At 25.1% G+C, this 24293-nt stretch overlaps 1 protein-coding gene across 4 annotated transcripts in view; it reads left to right on the top strand.

Annotated features, from left to right (window-relative positions):
• The window catches only part of LOC126900385 (uncharacterized), a 55853-nt gene that overhangs the window by 11175 nt on the left and 20385 nt on the right, over positions 1-24293 (top strand). The window contains exons 1-4 of one of the 4 annotated variants that reach the window (XM_050676062.1): positions 19021-19171; positions 19914-20012; positions 21177-21203; positions 21401-21541. In XM_050676062.1, the coding sequence (XP_050532019.1) occupies positions 19090-19171; positions 19914-20012; positions 21177-21203; positions 21401-21541 (349 nt within the window). In that variant the 5' untranslated portion in view covers positions 19021-19089. Of the gene's footprint in view, positions 1-1007; positions 1023-2483; positions 2777-19020; positions 19172-19913; positions 20049-21176; positions 21204-21400; positions 21542-24293 lie in introns of those variants that run through there. The other 3 variants (XM_050676060.1, XM_050676058.1, XM_050676059.1) reach the window with 3 other exon arrangements.

Below are 24293 nucleotides of genomic sequence, written 5' to 3'. Positions count from 1 at the left end.
TAATAAACTAACCAATAAAAAGCATTTTTCAATAAAATCTAAAACATCAATTTTCCCTTCATAAAAGAGCGACTTCTGGCTCATTCGTTACCTTATTTTTTTTTTTAAATCTGGCTATGAAGCGCCTCCTCACTAGGCTGTTTGACGATTGTACTCTCTCGGACTTAGAAACTTTTTCATACTTGGTGTTTTTTATTTAACTCTCTCATAAGTAATGTAATAAAAAAAAATAGTTAACTTTTTATTTTTAGTTTTAAATGTTTAAGAATTAATAAGACAATTAATTTTCTTAATTTTGTATTTTGTGAGTTGTTCCGATTAAGAATTTTTTTTTAATTCTTCAATTGAATTGTCTATTGAATAAGTGCATTTCGAAAATCTACCTTAGCACATTAAGTGGTTAAAACTGTTGGTAAAACGATAGTTTATGACTTGTCACTAAGGAAATCGTACGTACTCACGTAGAGTGTATCTTAAATTTAGGTAGATAAGTGTTTGATTAATTGCACAAGATACTGATTGTTTGTTGAAATCATTACCCTAGAACATCAAGTGGTTAAAACTATTCGTAAAACAATAGTTTATGACGTGTCACTAGGGATTGATTCTCATATTCTGTCACGTTCTTTTCGGCAAACAGTTCTAGACTCCGTAAGAGCCATGCATCGACGAGTATTATCTCCGATTGTGTAGCCACCCTGCCTCTAACTCTGTCGACTTTCACATAAAATACACTATTTTATAAAATACTGATAAATTATTAAAGTCATTACCCTAGCACATCAAGTGGTTGAAATTGTTAGTAAAACAATAATTTGTGACATGTCACAAGGGATTGGTTCTCATAATCTATCTGGTTTTACGAAATTTTTATTTTGAAGTATAAAAATATATATATATTTCAAGTTTAACAATTTTTATAAGATTATAAAATAAATAAATAGACTAAAGTCTCTGCTTTTATTATCTATATATATAATTTTTTTTTTGTATAACAATCAATCAAGATAAATGGAGAACAGGTAAGAAATTAAATTTCTAAGCATGTCATAAAAAAAAATTAAAGATAGATTTGAAATAAGTCATGNTTAACCGTATAATTTTATTATCATCTTATAGGTAAACAAATTTAAATAATGCATTGAACCTATCCTATTCCTATACTCCATCCCTTTTATGCATGATAAACCATTGACAAATTATAAATTTAACATTTTTCACATTCATTTAGATTCTATGTCAAAACTATACTTATTTACCCTTTAATTTATTTCTAATGACCTAAATAAATTACTTATCCCCCCCTTTTAACGCTCATCCTACCCTTTTTTTTATTATGAAAAAATAACTCGTCTTCCATATCCTCTACCAGCTCTATTTTTTATGACAATTTAAAATAGAGATTTTTATTTGTATACATTTATAATTTTTTCATTTCTTGAAGAATGAGCATATACCTCATAGTTTTCTTATTTAACTAAGTATTTTTTAACTATTACATACTTAATACTGAGAATACCATCATAACAATATACAGGGTGGCCCACCACTCACTGACAACTTAAATAACTTTTGATCCAGTTAATATTTTTAGTTGATTTTTTTTTTAAATAATAGTTATACGTTAGGTCTATAGCTATATCTCAATAATTAATTTTTTTACATTTTATTAAAAATATTAATTATTTTTAAATTTTAAATAAAATGTAAAAAAAAAATCTAAGATAGCTATTTTGTAGAGTAGAATTTAAGAAAAATTTTAGTAAAAAAATATCTTATTAATATTCAGTAGTAAATATTCTGTAGCGTTTTGAAGTTTGTGAAAATTTGAATTTTCATGTACTATTTTACGGTATTAAACATTGAAATACGTATTGAGAAAAGGACAGAAGAAAACGCTATCTTTTCATGATTACTGTGTATACATATGATGATAGTGTGTATACATTACAAACTTGGCATAAATACCATGATAAGAAATTAGATAAGGCAATTATTACTTATCACTCTCATTCAAAAGTATATTGAAAAGATAGCGTTTTCTTCTGTCCTTTTCTCAATACGTATTTCAATGTTTAATACCGTAAAATAGTACATGAAAATTCAAATTTTCACAAACTTCAAAACGCTACAGAATATTTACTACTGAATATTAATAAGATATTTTTTTACTAAAATTTTTCTTAAATTCTACTCTACAAAATAGCTATCTTAGATTTTTTTTTTACATTTTATTTAAAATTTAAAAATAATTAATATTTTTAATAAAATGTAAAAAAATTAATTATTGAGATATAGCTATAGACCTAACGTATAACTATTATTTAAAAAAAAAATCAACTAAAAATATTAACTGGATCAAAAGTTATTTAAGTTGTCAGTGAGTGGTGGGCCACCCTGTATATCATAAGGAGCTATAAAAATAATGAAAATAAAATACTAGTAATTTTTTAGTTTATTACAATTTTTATTTATTACTGTAGGCGCGTCATCATCATTTAAGAAAAACGACACAAACGAGGAATCTTGTGGACAATCATGGCAATGATGGTGATTTAATTAATTTTTAAAAAGCCGAAGTAATTTTACACTATTAAGATTATTTTAAGCTTATTCAAAATAAATATTCAATGATTTTTCATATTTTAAAAATAAAATATATATCATAATATATGTCATTTATAATATTCTGTACAAAATTTCACCTCATTAGTTCATAATGATCATACTTACATTTTGTTGTTTTATAATACATACACCACTCATTATTAAGTAATCTATAAATCATTGTTTATTATTCATAAAATTAAATATAATTATTCATGTCAAACTTTTAAAGTATTCCGAGAAATATGTATAAAAATGCATTGATACAAATCTAATGTAATAACTATAAGGAATTATTTAGTTATGACTAATCATCTATTTTAAGTAAAATTGTATGTAATAACTATCACAATTGAGTAATAAAGTAAAAGTTCGTAACACTTCTTGCACATATAGATGAATTAAATTTAATACAAAAGGGCACGAAAATTGTCGATTCGATTCACTACTCCTTCACAACTTATTCGATTCACTACTCCTTGACTTTATGATCTTTCGACAAGCGCAAGAAGTGGCTTGGCAAACATTATAATTTCACAAAAAATCAAAGTATATTTATTTTCAACCTTACTTCCATTTAATATATATTTAATATATAAAAAACCTGCATTAATCATCTCTCCTCTGTACACTGTCGACCGTGCTCTGCTGTCAAGAAATATAAAGTAAAAATAGTTTTAATACACTAATCGTATACTCTTTACTCTCCTATGTATACAGCCAATATTTATGTGTTAGCATTGTAAGAATATTTATTACTATGTTCTTACCACTTATATTACACACGTTTTATTTCTATTTATTTAATTCGTAATACATATTAATTAGCATAGAGGGAGATGCTGATATGACAATTCTACTCGTCTGTAGCCCGGAGCTACTGACGTCGAACTAACAAAGGGCAGTTGTATTTGAGTGGCCGTTATAGACATAGTTTTCAATATTATTACTTTCGTCTTATTTATATTATTTATTACTTAACTTGTTTTATTCAACGACCCGTCTATCGCCAATTGTCATCATAGCCAACCAACTCCGTCTCACTTGGATATACCTACTAACCAACTGTACTAGGATTCAGGTCAGACGTATTGTACATTACATATAACTTATATTTACTAAACATCTAAATATAACTTTACTTTGTCGTTGACATAAAACAATAGTCTAATTTTATTTAATAATCTATCCCCTGTAACTAAGGTACACGATTGCCTGTGTCTCCTTCAGGCAATTAAAACTCATTTAAGGAGATAGGGACGATATTTGAGCAGACGTCGGGTAGCTTCCGATTCTTGGTTTTGACCAAGATCCTCAACTATTAAACAAGCCCCTAACAGCATAGCCAAATTAAATAGTTTCAAATCCTAAAAGATATATATTGCCATATTATTGTGTATAATAGACAGTTCAATATATCGAAGTAAATATAATTTAAAAATATGTAAATGTAGATTACTTAAAATATAATAATTATAACTTTTTGTGTCTTAATACATTATATACCATACAGCATTTACATACCTAATATGCAAGTATGGTATACTCTAGTTGTGTCAAAATCTAGTCATACCAGTCTTACTAAAAATGTATTTAGTGAATAATTAACAACGCTCATGATCAACGCTTCAAACTACTTTTAAACATTAATATTTAACTTATAATATCTCAAATTCAATATGTACACCTAAATAGTTAAGAAATAATGTATTTTAACCTTATAGCTTTTTTATATTTTTTTAATGAACTTAACTTATATCGATTGTTAACATCACTAATTTTAATTCATAAGCTCATGTTAAATTTTATGATATATGGATAACTATTATTATTTATTTACTATTATTTAGAAATGGTTTAAATAAAATTTAAACCACTATTGTATTCAGGATCGTGCTAATAGGGACAACAGAGACAAGTGCCCTTGGCGCCACACATTTGAGGAGCGCTAAAAATAATAAAAAAATGTTTTGGCATAATACGTATTTTGTTAAAAAATATATTAAATAGAGGTGCCAATGACAGTTAGCACGAAACTAATTGTATTATTACTTATTAAGTTTTAATTTTTAGTTATAGCCGAAAGGGATTTGTAACGTAGAAGAATTATTATCTGTATGTTATGGTGAATATATAATTTCGCTAAACATTATATCGCTCCTCACATTTTCTGAATTTTAAAATGCTAATATCTCAAAAATTAATTATACAAATCTTGTTATCGACCAGTTAAAATTGTATTTAGATTATTTTTTATAATATACTAATCATCATACTAAAACTAAATGTATACAAAATATAAAATACAGAAAGGAGATTGTAATACAATGTCAATTAGTAACAATTAAAACAACAGTAGCATCAAACACTGAAATGATAGTGAGTATACCACACAGAGTCATCCCACTTAAATGTTGTATCACACAATGCTCACATAAATACCTAGTTACACACTGAAAAGAATCTGTCATCAATAAGGGGCTCCTCTTATAAGGTTACAGAATAACTGTAATTATAACTACCGTGTTCAACTATCAGAGTTCACTAGTACTCATTTACAGTTACAATAATAATAATCTTTATTTTTATAATTATAATTAGAACTATGTCAGTGTAAAAATAGACAAACAAAATATTCTTCATCACAAAAAAACGATAACATAAATTACTACTAAATTTGCCATCATTCTTCAACAAATTAATGAGTACTGTTAAAATAAAGTAAAGGTTCTCAATGAACTATAGTATCGGGGAAGTTAAAAATTAAAAATTTTTCTAAGAAACCTCCTTTTTTCATGAAACAAAGAATGGTTCAACATAAATAAAATAAGAAATAGTGTCAGTATTAATAATTTTTGTAATACTTGCAAATCATTACTATACAAAGTTTTAAAATACAAACCACTGATTGATGTACCTATTAAATTATTTATTTCTACATAGAAAAAATTAAGTCGCTCTTCCTAAAATGAGCTCTAAATATGCCCATGGTATAATTTTATAAAAAAAAAAACCCATTTATTTTTTAAATATCAAAAATATTTAATACTTGTAAAATAATTACACCATCGTTATTGAATTAGTAAGTACAATATAAAAAAACCCAGCACAGGGGGGTCGCGGCACAGTGGTGACGTGCCATAGTTGGATCAAGTATAATGATATCTGACAGTGATTAAAATCACTATAAAAAAAAAACGCTTCGATGCAAATCTTTAGAGAGTGTTTAATTTTAAAAAATTGGTGGATTATTCCAAAAGTTACATGATCTGCTAGTTCCTTATTAATATCCTGATTAAGATAAAGTATGTCAAATGAAAAAGGGGTTATTAAAAAATATTATTTCTCTTAAAAAAATTATGTTGAACCATACATTTTTCTAAAAGTTATAACATTTTAAAGTTAAAATTGTAAATTATAAAATCGAGAATTTTAACACAAAAATAGCATACGGTAGCCATTTTCACCATGAAGACAAAATAAAATCCGAAATTTTTTTTTCCATAATAAAGTATATTACATTAGCTTTAATTTAAAATATATATAAAAGTGTCAGTATTTCCGGAACACTTTCAAAAGTTAAATTGAAAAAGTTAATTTTTTGTAAAAAAGTTGTCATTTTGAATCCCCTCCTGTGGGTTGGTAAAAGGTTAAATTTATAAAAAAAATATATCAAATAATAGGTAAAGACATTATGCATCTATTAAAAATAAAATTATATTGATTTGTTCAATTTTGAAAAAGTTATGGCAGTTTTAAGTAAAAAAAATTGAAAAAATTTCGAAAATTAGCGATTTTTAAATTTGTATTTTTTTTTTTAGATTTCCCCCATTTACGGGGAACGAGGGAAATTTGTTCAATTTTTGAGGATAATTTCTTCGACTAGATACGATTTGTGAACTTTTGATGGTTCTGTGAGAGCTGAGAAAAAGTGGTAACAGACACAAAAAAAAAAAATAAATAAATAAACACATCATAGTAAAATTAATACCTTCTCAGCTTCGCATCGAAGCTAAAATCTTATTTAAGGCATCTGGGTACCGACCTTTTTTCAGGAGTCGAATATAGGCAATTTGGCGGTTTTATTTGTTATGTAGTGTCGTTGTGTGAAGTAAATAATTACTAGTGTGAGTGTCCATTATTGGGAGTATTTGCGTCATTTTATAGTCGATAACCAAACCGAATGTGTACCTGCCTTACTTTTTGATGCAATACGATTAAAATGATAACGACGCACGTTTATTTTATGTAGTATAAAAACTATGGTTTAACATTAGCCTGACCGTAAATGCTTATAGACGCGTCATATTTAACAAATTTTAATAGATTATAAAAATAACTAAATTATTTATTTTCCATGAGGAAGAAAAATTAAATATTTACAGAGAACAAGTTAATTCATATGAGATCCACATTAATTATTTTGAAGTTATAAAATTATAAAAAAACTAATTTGAATTATAAGAATTCAATTTACAAAATTACATTATTTACACAGTAAAATATTTAAGTTTTTAAGCCTGTTCTTATGGGAAGTCCTTTGTCAAAACGAGAGTCAATTATTTCTGGTAATAGACAATCCATGTAGAACTTTTCTAAAAGTGGCTACATTTTATTCTACACTTCATTTTTTTTTTTCAATTTTATTAATTACCATATATAAAAGTACACTATATTAATAAATGTTCGAGGTCGTACATTTAAGTAACTGTTTTTTATGAATTGATTTTTTGATTTCAACTATCAAGTCGTCATCAATTAAACCATCAGAACATGCTACTAAGAATTGCAAAATTTTATGAACAAATTAACCACATGCTTTAAAATGCACACCAGGACTGTGTTGTAAAACTTCTTTTGCCAATGTTTCATTTTGAATACCATACCTTAGCAATTTAAAAATAATAACTCACAAAACAACAAATAAATATAAAATTACTCAGAAAGTAAATTAACCTAGTAGCAGCATTGTTTTTGAAAAAGTCGTATAAAATACACTTCACAGTATTTGCTCGCGATGTAGTAGCTCGAAGTTCGACAGCTTTATCGAAATTTGAAGCTGTTTATCGAATTTTTGTTGTCTATGCCACACAGTAAAATGAAACGCCGATTTAGGCGGCCAAAAGTGTCATTTTTTAAAAGTCACTAAAAATATTTTTTTTTAGCAAAACACATTAATAGAATACTTAAGGGTTTTAATACAAATTTTCAAGGTCATAAGTAGATTTAGTGAAGGTGTAGAGCTATTTTAATGTTATACTTATAAAATTTATCCGTTTTTCAGTAAATTTTGAGTTTATTCATGTACATTTTTTTTATTCTTTAAAACATAATTTAAAATTAAACATTTTTTTTTCCTATTAAAAATGATATCCTTTTTCAAATGAAAAAAAAAAGTTTTTTTTTTATTTTTGTGTAACTTAACAAATTTATACTTAAAAAAAATTCGAATTTTTTCGTTTTTTTCTCTAGTTTGCTCGTTTAAAAAGATTAACTAAAAATTACACGTTAATCCATACATGTGGCATGTAGAAAAAGTCATCAGCTACACTATGAAAAAAAAAAATTTTGCGCTCAATAATATTTGAACTGTACATACTGCATTTGCCTAGAATAAACGAGTATTCCCCTAAAAATCGTATGTTTTACAGGATTTTTAGCTCCTAATCTTATATTCATATACTGTTGATTGTCTACAATAAATGCTAAAGTTTCATCAGCAGTATAAGAAATAGGCTCTTTGTTACAAGAATCTTCAATTGCCATTTTCATTTGGGGGACACTATTAGGAGACAACAGAAGTTTATTAAATAAACCAGTCTCATTTCTTTTTCCAGACACAAATAACTTTTTTTTGCTGCACATAAAATTTCAGGTGACGTCATTGATGTCATAGTTAACGCAGAGTTAATTTTTCGCCGCATTGTTCGTTCTGAACATTCAGTTAAATCAACCAAAGGTCGGCCCTGTATTGTTTTAGTAGATTTTTTTTTAATGGAAGGCATTTTAAATGGAGTAGTAAGCCATTTTGAATAATTTTTTAAAAACCTTTCATGATGACGACTAACCTTAGTTAGTTTTAAGAAGAGTTCTAACCTCGAAAATTGAAAAAATTTCCCTCGTTATCCGTATATGGAAGAAATCTCCAAAAAAAATTACAAAATTAAAAATCGCTAATTTTTGACATTTTTTCATTTTTTTTATAACTGCCATAGCTTTTTTAAAAATAACCAAATCAATATAATTTTTTATAGATGCGTGATGTCTTTACCTTCCTTTATTTGGTATATTTTTTTATAAATCTGACTCTACCTGCCCACAGGGGGTGATTTAAAATGACAACTTTTTCAACTTAACTTTTGAAAATGTTCCGGAAAGTCTGACACTTTTATATACATCTTAAATTAATTCTAATGTAATATAGTTTATCACGGAAAAAAAAAATTTGGAACTTTATTTTGTCTTCATGGTGAAAATGGCTACTAAATGCTATTTTTATGTAAAAATTCTGGATTTTATTTTCGACATTTTTAACTTTTAATCCTTTATAACTTATTGAAAAGTGTATGGTTCAATACAATTTTTTTATGAGAAATAATATTTATATCCCTCTTTCATTTGACATACTTTACATGAGGATATAAATAAGGAAATAACAGATCTTTGGAATAATCCACCAATTTTTTAAAATTAAACACTATCCAAAGATTTGCATCAAAGCGTTTTTTGTGATAGTGATTTTAATCACTGTCAGATATCATTATACTTGACCACTTCTTTGCTGGGTTTTTTATCTTCAAACTTAGAAACAGGCATATCGACAATTTATTTTTCTGTGTAAACTTGTCCATAATCTTCATCGGGTCTATGGTTAATTACTTTCCCCTTACTTTTATTTCTAAAATAAATTATAATTATCTTAATCAAATTCCGCAAATTTTAATTATTATTATTTTTTTTTTATGTTACATATTTCCGGATTGGCTGAATATCACTCTTCTAGTATGTTTATTTCATTCATTTTTAGCTTTATTGATAAATTTTAACAAGTATCATATATACAGGTGTAATATCAAGTATACATTTGAAACTATTTTGAAACAGTCGGTATTGCCCTACGCAACTCTATTGGCAATAAAATAGCTGTTGCAGAGAACGTCATACAAGCATGTCAAATATAATAGCTACTGTTTGAAAACCATTAGATTGAAAGTACAAAACAACCCGTTTTTGTTCCATCAGTACGACAAAACTATTGATGCCATAAGAATCCTGAAAACAAATCTGAATTCAGTATCATGTCACTTAGGAAAGATTTGTTTAAGTCTATTTAGACGTTGACCTCTATATTTTACAAATTAATCAGTATATATATTTTGAGTTAATTTTATAAAATCTGAACGTCCACCATCATTGCTCTCAAAAAACTAGAAACTTAATTTTTTTATTATTTTGTTATATTAAATTGCCACACAGAGATATTTGATGTTCTTATTTAAACATGCTAGATTGGCCGTGATTATTTTTTTCAAAATATAGTATATTATATAAGCATTAATTGATGTTAAACATAAATGTGTTAAATTACAAATAAAAATATATCATTTTGAATAGTTTGTAGAAAAGTTCAACTTTTTATATGCATGTTTTAAGTATTAAACCTTTATGTATAAGAAAAATGGTCCACATTAGCGAAAAAAGTATGTTGGATAAAAGAAACTTAAAACATTTTTAAAACAATTATAGAAACATAAAGTTAAAAATATAAAATATAGAATCAATAATTTTAACATGACTATACAAAAAATTTGAACACTGGCTTTATCTTCGAAACAGATATCAAAGTTAAAGTAAAAATACAATTTTATAATATTTTGTGTAAAAATTGCATAATTTAGAAAAAATTTAATAAAGTGTTGTAGAAAAATTATTTAAAAGTGTTTTTAAGAAATTAGTGTAAAATGCATTGTCGTGTTATTTTTCGAAATTGTTTTTTTTTTACATTAAATCTGTATAAATTTTTGAATAATATTTTTATAGTGGAATTTTTTTTTTAATTATGTATGTTTTTTTGCAGATTCTAAAAAAAATGTACAATTGGATGATTATTTTATTTTAAAATATCTTACAAGGGGATGCTACATTGATGAGATCACCGGTTTCATAAAACTTATATTAATTATAAAATAAAAATTATTTAAAATTTTTCACTTTTCTTAAGTCGAGAAAAACGTCTTTGAAATTTTGAACTAACTTATGTTGCCATTTTTATCTAATAACAAATGCTATATACGATAGACGGATCTGTAACATAAGTTTCATAAGTCTTTTACACTTAGGGTACAGGATTCAAATCCCTCCTGGAGCAATTATAGAATTTGCACATTTTTCTAAATTTTTTTTGAGTATCAAGAAAATATGATCTTAGGTTTCAACTGAATTTAACAATGGATTTTTACAATTATAATCAATTGAGTATATTATACTCAATTGAGGAGATTTTTAACATCTTTTTAATTGAAATTTATAGTTTTGATTTGAAACTGAAAAGGTATATGTCTTGTGATGGTGTGCGTTTTTTTTTTGTCTGTTCATTAAAATTCTCAGCTCTCACTGAACCAATTTTAATGATCAATAATCATCAAAAATTGAAAAAAACACTTTAACACAACATTAAAAATTCTTGCATTATTATAATTTAAGTTTAACAATTTTATAATTTTATTTCTGTGGAACCTTAACTAATCGAGTTTTACGATTATTATACGGAAAGAGTCAGGCCGGACCTAATTTTACCTATGGTTTCATACCCTGATGTGTTGCTGAATTTCATTTTTACCTTATTTTTTTGGTTATCTTTGAATAATTAATATACAATATAACAGTATAACACATTATCAATTAGGTCGTTCAAAATACAAAGTTTCACGCAGTAAACGTCCTGAACCGTAACTAAACGTTACTTAGTCAATACGTCAATCCTCCTTTACTTTTTATGTTTTCCTTTTATATATTCTTTTTCCCACCTTTATTAATTTGCTTACCCTGCATTTTCCCTTTATATGACATAATTATATTGCTTAAGAATTTAAAATGTGCTTACTACTATGGTAAAACTTATATTAAACTAGTATCAACGTTTTTTAATATTTCCTGAGCTATTTACTACAATAGGCTAGTTAAATATGTATGGTGCTATTAAAAAAAAAATAAAGATGATATCACTTTAAGTATTAAGAGATAATTCTAAAGAGTAATTATTAGCTCATAAATCAAGAAATATACATCTAAAGAAAAAAATTAATTTTTCGATATTGTATTAATTGTATGGTTAAGTCAAAATAATGTAAATTAAACAAGTTAATTATTTTAATAAATTAAGAAATATATGTAATTAAAATTAATCAAACATTTTTTTTCTAATTTTGTATTTATTTCGTTATTTATGATAAACCGACCACACTGACTATGCATTGAAATAATATTATTAATAATTTTTTTCGAATTTTAGTGTTTGTATTACATGTATTGATATTTATTAAAAATTTGATATAATTTTTATGAAAATTTATCAAGTACAAAGTATATACGGTTGTCAAATATATGTTTTAATATATTTTTTATTAAATTTATAGCAAGGTACAATTTAAATAGGTTTATTCATTTAACATTACACCGAAATTTATACCACATTAAAGTATTAGTTGCGTACTATATTTTGATGCTGAGATCTTCCAACTATACAAGCAACAAAAAACTCAAATTGAAATAAAAGACTTTGCACATTTGCATTGATTAGAAAAGGAGTGAGACAACAAGGAGTTTGTCACCTTTGCTGTTCAATATTTTTATTGAAAGTGCCATTAATATGTATTAATTAAATATTAAAATATGTATGTTGCTATTAAAAAAAAATATAGTTGATACCCCTTTAAGTTATAAGGGATGATACTAACAAGTAATTATTAGCTGATAAATCAAGAAATATATAATTTCAAAAATCTTTTTCCAATATTTTATTTATTTTGAGAGTAATTGAGTGGTTTATGATAAAACTGTATATACAGTTGATTTATTAAGTAAACTACCCCTTTTTTTTTGTTTAATAATGATTTTTTCATAGAAATATACAGATTAAAAATTATTTATTTTTTGAAAATTATTGTAAATATCAAGTTAATTGTAAGGAAAAATTGTTTGTAAAGGTATATTTTAGAGGTAACTATGAAAGTTCAAAGGATACTTATTATTATTTATTTACTATTTAGTTTAAACCAATATTGTATTCAGGATCGTACTAATGGAGACAACAGAGACAAATGTCCTTGGCGCCACACATTTGAGGAGCGCTAAAAATATTAAAAATTTTTTTTGGCATAATACGTATTTTGTTAAAATATATATTAAATAGAGGTGCCAATGACAGTTAGCACGAAACTAATTGTATTATTACTTATTAAGTTTTAATTTTTAGTTATAGCCGAAAGGGATTTGTAACGTAGAAGAATTATTATCTGTATGTTATGGTGAATATATAATTTCGCTAAACATTATATCGCTCCTCACATTTTCTGAATTTTAAAATGCTAATATCTCAAAAATTAATTATACAAATCTTGTTATCGACCAGTTAAAATTGTATTTAGATTATTTTTTATTTAATATTAAAACTAAAATAATAGATTCCCCGTTAACCTTAATTATATAATTATTAACTTTAACCTATTAATATATACGCTTGGGAATAATTTGTCCTTAGAAAAAAATTGATATTTACAACAATTAACAAAATAAAAATTTAATTTTAATCTTTATTCCCAATAAAATGTATTTTTAATTCAACGCCATATTTTTATTTTTGTTTGAATTATTATAATATAGGCGTATATAGAATTTAGACAAGGGGAATTTTTTAAAGCTGAAATCCCAATTTGATTAGATTCAGTGTTAGAGAAACGCAAATATTTTTTTATTCTGTTTAACAGCTTATTATTTATTATAGAAAAATATGCTGCTATAGACTTTAAATAATTTTATTAATGCTAGGTTAACTAAATAAAAAAAGAAAATTCTAAACGTTTTAATAAACGAATAAATTAAAATTGACTATGAAAAGTACAATGTATTTTTATGAAAAAAAAGTTATTTTTCTCATCGAACACGCGAGACAATAATATTTGACACAATTTAAACATTTGAATAAATACATTTAATTATAGAAATTAATTTTACTGCAATTAAACATGACATTAAAATGTTTTTTAGTTTCAATGTGTTAACATTAATTTCAATATTAATTTATTTACTGATTATTAAAAAATCAATCTCTATTTTATAAAGCTATTTATTTCTTAATCCAAAGGGGTTGAAGCTAAATACTAAATTAATTTAACTAAGAATTAAATGTTTAATATTAATTGATAAACATATTCTTTGATATTAACGATTAAAATAACGTTATGCGTTAAAACATGTTATTGCATTATCATAATCAGCTATTATATCAAACTGTTTGAAAAAAAAAAAAATGATTTTCCAAAAATTTATTAATATTGACTTATAGCCTTTAACCCCCATAAATTTAAGCTAATGTGTAGCTTAAAATAAACTTAAATCACTGTGTTGCATATTGTGAAATAATTCTCATTTGTCGTAATTAATTTAAGATATTTGTCTATCAAAGGCTATAAATTAAATCTTATGTATTTAAAAACATGTTTTTCAAATACTCGAGTTTTAATGTAAAATTATTTTTTTTAAATTACATCTAGAACGATATGTATACAAAAACATGAACATAAATCATTTCATTAAAATTTCAAAAAATGAAACAAATCTTAACTTGTTATTTTTTTATGATTCACATTTTATAACACTTAATCAAACTAATTAAGTTTATACTATCTTAAAAAAAATTCACATTTCCTATAAATAGTTCAATAGCCATATAAAAAAAAAATAACAACTTTTATTTGTAACAGGGCCAATTTTAAAAAAAAAAAAAAAAAAAATTGTTTACGTCAAAAAACCAATGACATAGAAGTAAAACGAAAAGAATATTTATGTATAAAAAATATATATTTTATAAATGATAAATTTTTCTTATACAGGATGATTGGCTAACAATGTCTCACGTAATATCTTTAAAAATACTAGTGTTCTAAATAATTTTTTTTTTTTAATCATGGATCTTTGATGAGCTGTTTTACAAAAAAAATTAAATTTATATCACCATTCTTTATACTTAAAACTTGTATCAACATAACATTTTCAAATGGCAACCCGTATTATTTTTATATATTATTTTGTTCGTTATAAAGAAAATAAATGTTTAGTTAAAAAAAAAATAAAAAATTATGAATTTTAAACAAGATTCTCTACTTTAACATTTACGATATTTGAAGAAAAAAAGCAGTAGCTTTTTTTACAAAGTCACATTATTATTTTATGTAGCGATAAGAGCTACCGATTTACTTTGACAACGCAAATGTCTATTAATTAAAACTGGTAACGCTTATCGATTTACGACCTATAACGTTCCAGTCTGTTATGATTTTATCTTAATAAATTCTAAAATTTAAAGAGCCGTGGAGGGTTTTATATTAAATAAAATATTTCTTTTAAAAAATATTTTTTTTATTAAACTTAATCTAATGGCATAAAAAAAAAATAGGGTTGCCATTTGAAAATATGAAGTTGATACAAGTCTTTAGCATAAGGGATGGTGGAAGAAATTTAAATTTTCTTGTGAAACACCTCATGAAAGATGCATAGTAATTTAAAAAAATAAATTGTCTATAACACTTGTATTATTTACTAAGTTAAATCATACCCAATAAATATTTATCCAACTGATATTACTTTGGTTTTTTTTTTGTAAATAATAATTAGACTAAGTTCAAAGAATTTTTATAAAAAATAATAATTAAATGAAAACAGATTATTAAAATAGATCATAATATAAAATTTATGGATAACATTGTAACAAAAAGTTTATGTTATTAATAACAAATTTAAAAAACCCAACCCAGCACAGTGGGGTGGCGGCTCAGTGGGGTCGTGGAATAGTTGGATCCAGCATAGATAATTTCTGACAGTGATTAAAATTACTATCATAAAAAACGCTTCGATACAAATCTGTAGATAGTATTTAATTANTTCTGACAGTGATTAAAATTACTATCATAAAAAACGCTTCGATACAAATCTGAAGATAGTATTTAATTAAAAAAAATTAATGGATTATTCCAAAAGCTACAGGATCTCCTATTTCATTATTTATATTCTGATTACAAGTTTTATGATTTAGAAGTGTAATAATGAATAAATAAATAGCATTATAAAGTTAAGAATAAAATAAAAAAAATTTTTTTTACAAAAATCGTATTTTTTTTTATTAACTTTGATGTCTGTTTTTACCATAAAAATTTTTTTTTTCATAATAAAGTATATTACATTAGCTTTAATTTAAAGTATATATAAAAGTGTCAGTATTTTCGGAACACATTCAAAAGTTAATTTTTTGTGAGAAAGTTGTCACTTTGAATCCCCCCTGTGGGATGTTAAAGGGTCAAATTTATAAAAAAATATATCAAATAATAGGTAAAGACATTATGCATCTATTAAAAATAAAATTATATTGATTTGTTCAATTTTGAAAAAGTCATGGTAGTTTTAAGTAAAAAAAATTTCGAAAATTAGCGATTTTTAAATTTGTATTTTTTTTTGGAGATTTCCCCCGTTTACGAGGAATGAGGGACATTTGTTCAATTTTTGAGGATAATTTCTTCGACTAGATACGATTTCTGATCTTTTGATGGTTCTGTGAGAGCTGAGAAATAATGGTAACAGACACAAAAAATAAATAAATAATTAAACACATCATAGTAAAATTAATACCTTCTCAGCTTCGCATCGAACCTAAAAAGGAACTTTCAAAGCTAATTTTAAGCTAATTGAGGAAATAACCAGATAAATCCACTTTTTTTGAAAACCTATTTTTTAATGGAAATTTGTAAAGAAAATTATTCTTGATAATTAGACACAACAATCAGATTAATGCGATCAAAATTCGTAGTTATTAGAGAAATAAATTTTTTTTATTTTTATTTTTTATTTTGTTGTATGTTGTAGCAAACAGATATGTCTGGATTTATCTTTTTGTTTAGTTGGATTTAATATATATATAAAATATTTATTATAGAAATTAATTGTAGTGTGAAATTGATATTTAATGATATAGTGTTGTAATTTGTATGGAGAAATTATAAAAAATTATAAAGGAGTTGTTACTATTATGGAAAACATTCATAAAATTTGAAGATCGTGATGCAATACTTTTTATAAATGAATTGTTACTTATGAATACATTTTTTGGTCTACAAGCAATTTTCATCAAAAATATACTTCTTTAAACCAATTTTTGCGCCGATTTCAAATTTGTAACGTGCATTACTAATAACATGATTTGGGTTTCTTTAGACTTTAACAATGTACATTTACAATTATAATTAATTTTTTTAATTCACTTAATTATGGAGTTTTTTTAAATCTTTTTGATTAAATTTTTTAGTTTTTATGTGAAGCTATGAAGGTATTATTCTTGTGATGGTGTGCGTTTTTTTATGTCTATCCATAAAAATTCTTAGCCTCACTGAACCGATTTTAATTACCAATCGAATATTTAACGTCCTATCTTATATATCAAACGAAACAATTCATAGAGACCTCCACCTTCTTATTGTAAAACAAACTACTATACATTTCTTGAATTATCATGTTATAATTCATTTTTAAAATTAACCCTTATATTTTGATCTTATCATTGACCGTAAACTTTTCTGGTCATCATACTTTCCATAAATATGCCAAAACTAACTTACACATTCAACTCATAATATTTAAAAGTTTTATAGAACCAATGTAGTCATATGGTATTGAGATATGGGGATCAGCAAAAATATCAAATATTAGCCAAATTCAAGTTCTACAATCCAATTGCCTTCATCGAATTTTTAACGTCCTATCTTACATATCAAACGAAACAATTCATAGAGACTTCCACCTTCTTATTGTAAAACAAACTACTATCTCTCGATACAAACCCTTTCACAACAATCTCCAAAATCATCCAATCCCTCTTATTTAAAATCTGTCCTTACTCATATACTCAGATAACTCTCCTCGCCGCCTAAAAGATCCTGGTGTAGAGATCATCTTCAATAATAAATATATATTAATATATTTTTAATAGTTATTTACTCCAAAAATGTAATTTAAACATTGTAATATAAGTTACAAATGTCAGCAGGAGTTCTGTCATTAGAAGGACTTTCTACAAGATATTCGCTGTTATGTGTATATATTGTTTTATCGTAAATACTTTATTGTATATTTTAAAACAAAATCAAAAAAATTATTCATATAACTTAATGGGGTATAAAAATTAGCTATTTCATAAAAATTGTAATTTTTTTGGGGATTACCACATTTACGTGGAACGAAGGAATTTATTCAATTTTCGAGAGTAATGTCTTCAACTAAATACGATTTGTAATCATTCGACGTATTGTTAAGAATAATCGATTCAGTGAGAGCTGAGATAAGTTAAATAAGGATTTTAAACACTATTACCTGGGTATTTGTAGCTTGATAAAGGTAAAATTAATAATATTATCAGCACTTTAATGTTAAATTCATAACTTTATTCAAACTGATCTCAAAAGCATTCAACTTAATTTAAATGCTATTTAAGTGTCTATAAATTTATATTAATATTAATATAAATGTTATCCACCTTTTTTCGATTTTGTATCATTGTGAGACATCTCTATTTTACCCCTTAATTTTCACTGTTGTTCGTAGACGGAAATCAGGGCGAATAATGTGGCTTAGCAATTTTTAATTTTGAACAAACATAGTATTATTGAATTACAGATATTCAACAATTATAGTAATATACCTATCTTTATGAGATATTTTTTTCTGGAAAATTAAAATATAATTTATCTGTTATTATAAACGAGCTATTACTGAGTAAAGTCAGTTTATGTGAATAATATAAAATTAAATTTAATTGGCTACAAAAAAATTAAATTAAATTAATAGTATGAGTATAACATTCAATTTATATTTCATTATAAAATATTGTATTTTAGCAGTTCTATTTGTCTATCTATATAAGTAATTAACAGAAAACTAAATTTTTAGTTATATGTTTTCACTATTATTTTTCGTAAACATTAAGTTTGAGGAAAAGTAATTTTTTATTTGTATTTGTTAAAAATTTTTTCGTATGTATGAAAATATCTATTAATATAAAAACACATAAATTATCTTTGTTGTTTAAATATACTTTTATTAATATAAAATAATCATGAAATATCTTATAGTTTTAGATTTGTAAAACTAGACTTAATAAATTTTAATTGAAATTAAATTATTTTAAAGTTAAAATATACTGTTTAATTATTTTGTAATATCATGATGACGTTTTATTCCAAATTAATTAAAACCATATTATTTTTATTATTAATTGATTTAATTACAACAAAAGAAGATGAAGGTATGTAATTATGATATTAATTTATCTTCTATGCGAAACTGAGAAGGTATTAATTTTACCATGATGTGTTTATTTATTTATTTTTTTTTGTGTCTATCAATACTTTTTCTCAGTTCTCATTGGACCGATTATTCTCAATGATACATCAAAAGATCACAAATCGTATTTAGTTGAAGACAATACCCTCAAAAATTGAAGAAAAAAAATCTCTCATTCCCTAAAATTGGCGAATTCCCCAAAAAATTACACTTTTTAAAAAATCGATAATTTTCGACATTTTTTCAATTTTTTTTTTCTTAAAACTACAATAAATTTTTAAAAATGTACAAAACAACCTTTTTCAAATGTTAAGTCGAAAAGGCTTTATTTTTAATACGTATTTTTCAAGTTTTTACGCTACCAGTATAAAGGGAGATTATCGATTTAACAAAAAAATATACTGATGAAACGTATATAATAAGGAATTATATATAAATAAAGGAATATATATATAAGGCATTTAGAAAATAAAATTTATGTTGATCTTAGCATTTTTCAAAAAGTTATAGTAATTTAAATTTGAAAATATAAAAAGTCAAAGTTATACAGATTTGACACAATTTTGACCGATATTTCATTAAAGTGGTTTAGGCGCCCCTACACAAAAAAAAATATTATATTTATTTTGCATATGCTATATAATATTTTTAAAATTATATCATATGATTAGGTGCTACATTTGCGTTTTAATTTACTTTTTTAGATTGTCATGTAATAGACTGTAATACGAAAGCTTATGATAAAATGGTAAAATGTGGTTGTCATTTATGTAAAGAATGCAGTTGCAACTCTCTACAAATTGGTAAATGTTTAAATTGCTCTACAGAAGTATCGTCTTGTAAGTAAATAACGAATTATAATAATAATTAGGTAATAATTATTTCTGAAAAATTGTAAATTTTATAATATTTATTGAATTTTATAAAGATTCATAAAATAAAAAATGTTTTTTTAATTGAAGAAGTCTGACGGTATAAAAAATGAGTTGCATTTCAAAAATTGAATGTTAATAATATTTTAGGGTATAAGGGGTGATAGAAGAAAATAAATACAGTGGAAGCCGCTTATTAGAAACACGGATAATTGACACAATCGCATTATTGAAACAAAATGTCCCGGGACAAACCGGGCGTATATTAGAACATACACTACAAGGCATCCCCTACAAACATAGAAATTGTAGAAGGTCTTAGTGTCTTCAGGAGAGTAGTCCAGCACCGTGCGGATGAAAAAGGCTTTGAGCAGCACTACTCCTATGAAAATAAAAAAAAACAAACTTTGATAGACACGTATTTTAAATAAAATTTTTGATTAATTTATAAGGCTTGACTTTTTAAGTATTAATTATAAATTTTTCATTTTTTTTTTTATAGTACAAATTAAACTAATCGCATATTAGAAACTTTCGGTTAATTGACATATTTTTCCTTGGTCCCAAAGTGTTCCTATTAAGCGGCTTCTACTGTATATTACCTAAAGCAATTGAGAAATAATTATTTAAAAAAATAATATTGTGATTCGCTATAACATATTTTGTGAGGTATACAGAGTGATGAAAATCTGGTAAGACACTTATTTTCTTAGAAACTATTAAAAATTAAAAATTTTTGTAAAAACAAAAATTATTAAGTTTATTAAATTCTACAATAATATAAAGTTAAATGAATTTTCTTTTTATCCCTTCAGGGATGAAAATGTTTATTTATAATTTTTTTAAATGGGAACCACTATTTTTGATTTGATAATATGATAGAAAAAAAAATTACAAACAATTGTAATTATAACATATTTCGTCAAGCATAGATGAGTAATCTCTCTGTATATATTATTTTTGTTAATAATTATTTTTGTTCATTATTAAAAACAATATACATTATTATGAAGATTTGGAAATGTTTTTTTCTATAAACATGTTTTTAAATGATTTTATTAAAATCATAAACATAAATTATTATTTTTTATACAGATATACCATTACATTTTATCAAGGATGGTAAGAAACAAATAAAATATATTCTTTTTTTTCTTAATTTGGGTATTTTTGAAGGAACTTTTAACTTATAAAAAATATATAGTAGACAAAACACCGAGGAAGCCTTGCACAGAAAAAAATATTATATTTATTTTCTATATGTTGTACTTTTAAAATTATATTATATGATTTATATACTATATTTTCCATATTTTTAGGTAAAACTTGTCCTGTGAAATTATGTAATAAAAGCGTTTATTATAGAATAGAGAGTTGTGATTGTCATTTATGTGAGTCTTGTGCTGATAAATCTAAAAATATAGATTCATGTTTAATTTGCTTTGCAGAAATATCGTCATGTAAGTAAACATCGAATTATATTTGAAGGAAATAATTATTTCTGAAAAATTGTAAATTTTATGATATTGATTGTTTTTAACTCTTTCATATGTACGTTTTTTTATGAAAAATCCAATATTCGGAAAGTAATGACATATTCTAACTAAGAGTTAAAAAATACTTTTAATAAAATAGTTTTAAAAAAGTAAAAATACTGTTTCATAGCTTAAAAAAAAAAAATTTAGCTTTTTTACTAAGCAGAAAAGGTATTAGTTTTATAATTATGTGCGATTTTTTATGTTTGTCCATAAGCTCTTTCGTACGTCGGATTGGAACCCAACCAAACCCAACCGTCGGATAAACTGATCAGCCCCAATCCCTCTAATTAGTGGACTACTAAAGGGGTAGAGTTTAGACCCGTCAGCACAGTCTAGCTCAAAAGTAGTAGACTGAAGGGTGGTTCCTTGTCAGCCACCAGCAGAACTACCTTTTTACTATACCCACTAAAGGACGGTTAAGCCCAAAAACTAGCCAGCTCGTACACTAATTATTAAGATTGACTAAAGGACCAGTAGTCCAACCTTGACTCTAGCCGCACACACACACACAAATCTAAGAACACGGTGAATATAAAATATTTGCGCTAAGCCCAGATTTTTAAATAGTTACTTTATTTAAGAAACGTATTAAACACAAAGTCAAATATTATATAAAAATTTAACAAAAAAATTAATTAAATCTTACAAAAATATAAAGTTATTCTTACACCAACGACCTAATCCGTAACTCGACGTTTCTTCGACAAAACGTCCAGTCTCGTCTCGCCCAGTAACGTCCCCGTATACTTTTCATGTTTCCCTTTTATATTCTTTTTCCCACCATTATTAATTTGCTTACCCGGCATTTCCCTTTTATATGGAATTATTATATTTCTTAAGAGTTCAAAAATTGCTTACTACTATTGTAAAGCTTATATTATACTAAAATCGACGTAATTCAATACTTCCTCATCTAATTACTACAGCTCTTACGGAACCAATTTTTTTGATCAATACGTAAATATAAAATAATCAATGGTTAAAAAACCTACTCCTTTGAGGTAGGCCGCTACAGCCCTTAATTGGCTTATAAAGCGTTAAAAAGAAATTTTGATGAAAATCATCTACTTCATTTTTAATTAAGTAAATAATTTAATAAGCATTTAATATTTTATTGAAATTTTATGACATCTAAAATTACTAATTGTTATTAAATTTAATAGAATCGTTTTTTATGATACATAAATCACATCATTAACAAGCTTATTAAATATGAAATAATCTTACTAAGAAAATAACTGGTCTATAAAATCTTTTAAACCAGTAATTTGTAAAGTCACAAATTCGAATGTGGACCGTTTATATTTTTTTATTATAAATTAAATTTATTTTATTTATATGTGGTAAGCACGTGTTTCCTGTTTCTTCTAGCCAACGCTAAGGAGCCAGTGTCCAGACCATTACTGGTGTTTATCAATAATTTCCGATTAACATTATTGGATATGTTCCAATACCGTCCATAATGTTAGTTATATTATTTGATTTTGTTTAAATATTTTATTTTATTTTTATTGTCTTTCTTTGTAGACATGGTTTTTGATACATGCGTATTTTTGTCCATGTTTAACTTCTTTACTTTAAATTTAATTATTAATTTTAACTGTAATATTTATTTTATCCCTGTTCCTTAATATAAATACGGGCTACGGTATGTTTTACATATCAACTACTTATAACTTCGATTATCATAGTTGTGGTTAATAAACCACCTCGCCTAGGTGGTGACGATTCTTGTTACTATAACTAGTAGTTATGTGTTGCAAACCACATTGTTGTTGCAGGCTGACAAAAAATCTACTTGAAATTTCTTGGAAGATATTCTCATTTTTATACCTAGGCGGGAGGCATCACTTAAAATTGTTAATAACTTCTGAAATAATGGTCCAAAAGTTCCTATCTACCAGTCATTTTCTTGATTATATTATTTTCTATTTTATTGGCTAGTTAAATATTTATTTTGCTATTAAAGAAAAATTAAGTTAATACCCCGTTAAGTTATATGGGGTAATTATTTTTATTTTATTTTACAATAAAAAATACAGTATAAGTATAATATATAATATAAGTTCATCCCTTAAACCTGGTAAGGGTGTGAACTTTGTTTTTTTCAATGGGAATATTTTGAATTTAATAAAATGTTTGAGTTTTTAAATTAATAGTAAATAAGACCGTTATATTAAAAAGGTTGGAAGCTATCACAGAGAAGTCAGTCAAATCTGTCGATTGAACGAGTTAAATCCTATTATACTATTGTATGTAAATTTATTTATAGTTTAGTTTATTAATTGTACCTACATTTGTATTAGGGGACGCCCAGTATATTTATTAAGTATAAACTGAACTAGATAACCATATTATTTTATAATATATACAAATAATAACTGTAAGAATATCAATCTCTTTTATTAGCTTCGATGCGAAGCTGAGAAGGTATTGGTTTTACTATGATGTGTTTTTTTTTTTTTGTGTCTGTTACCACTTTTTCTCAGCTCTCACCGAACGGATTTCTTTCAACGATACGTCAAAAGATCACAAATCGTATCTAGTCGAAGACATTACCCTTCAAAATTGAAAAAATTTCCCTCGTTCCCCGTAAATGGGGGAAACCTCCAAAAAAATTACAAATTTAAAAATCGCTAATTTTCGAAATTTTTTCAATTTTTTTTACTAAAAA

Source organism: Daktulosphaira vitifoliae, unplaced genomic scaffold (assembly GCF_025091365.1).
Source record: "Daktulosphaira vitifoliae isolate Bord-2020 unplaced genomic scaffold, ASM2509136v1 Scaffold_3, whole genome shotgun sequence".
NCBI lineage: Eukaryota > Metazoa > Arthropoda > Insecta > Hemiptera > Phylloxeridae > Daktulosphaira > Daktulosphaira vitifoliae.
Note: the sequence above shows the minus strand (reverse complement) of the source record. Positions and strands in the feature narration are given on the sequence as shown.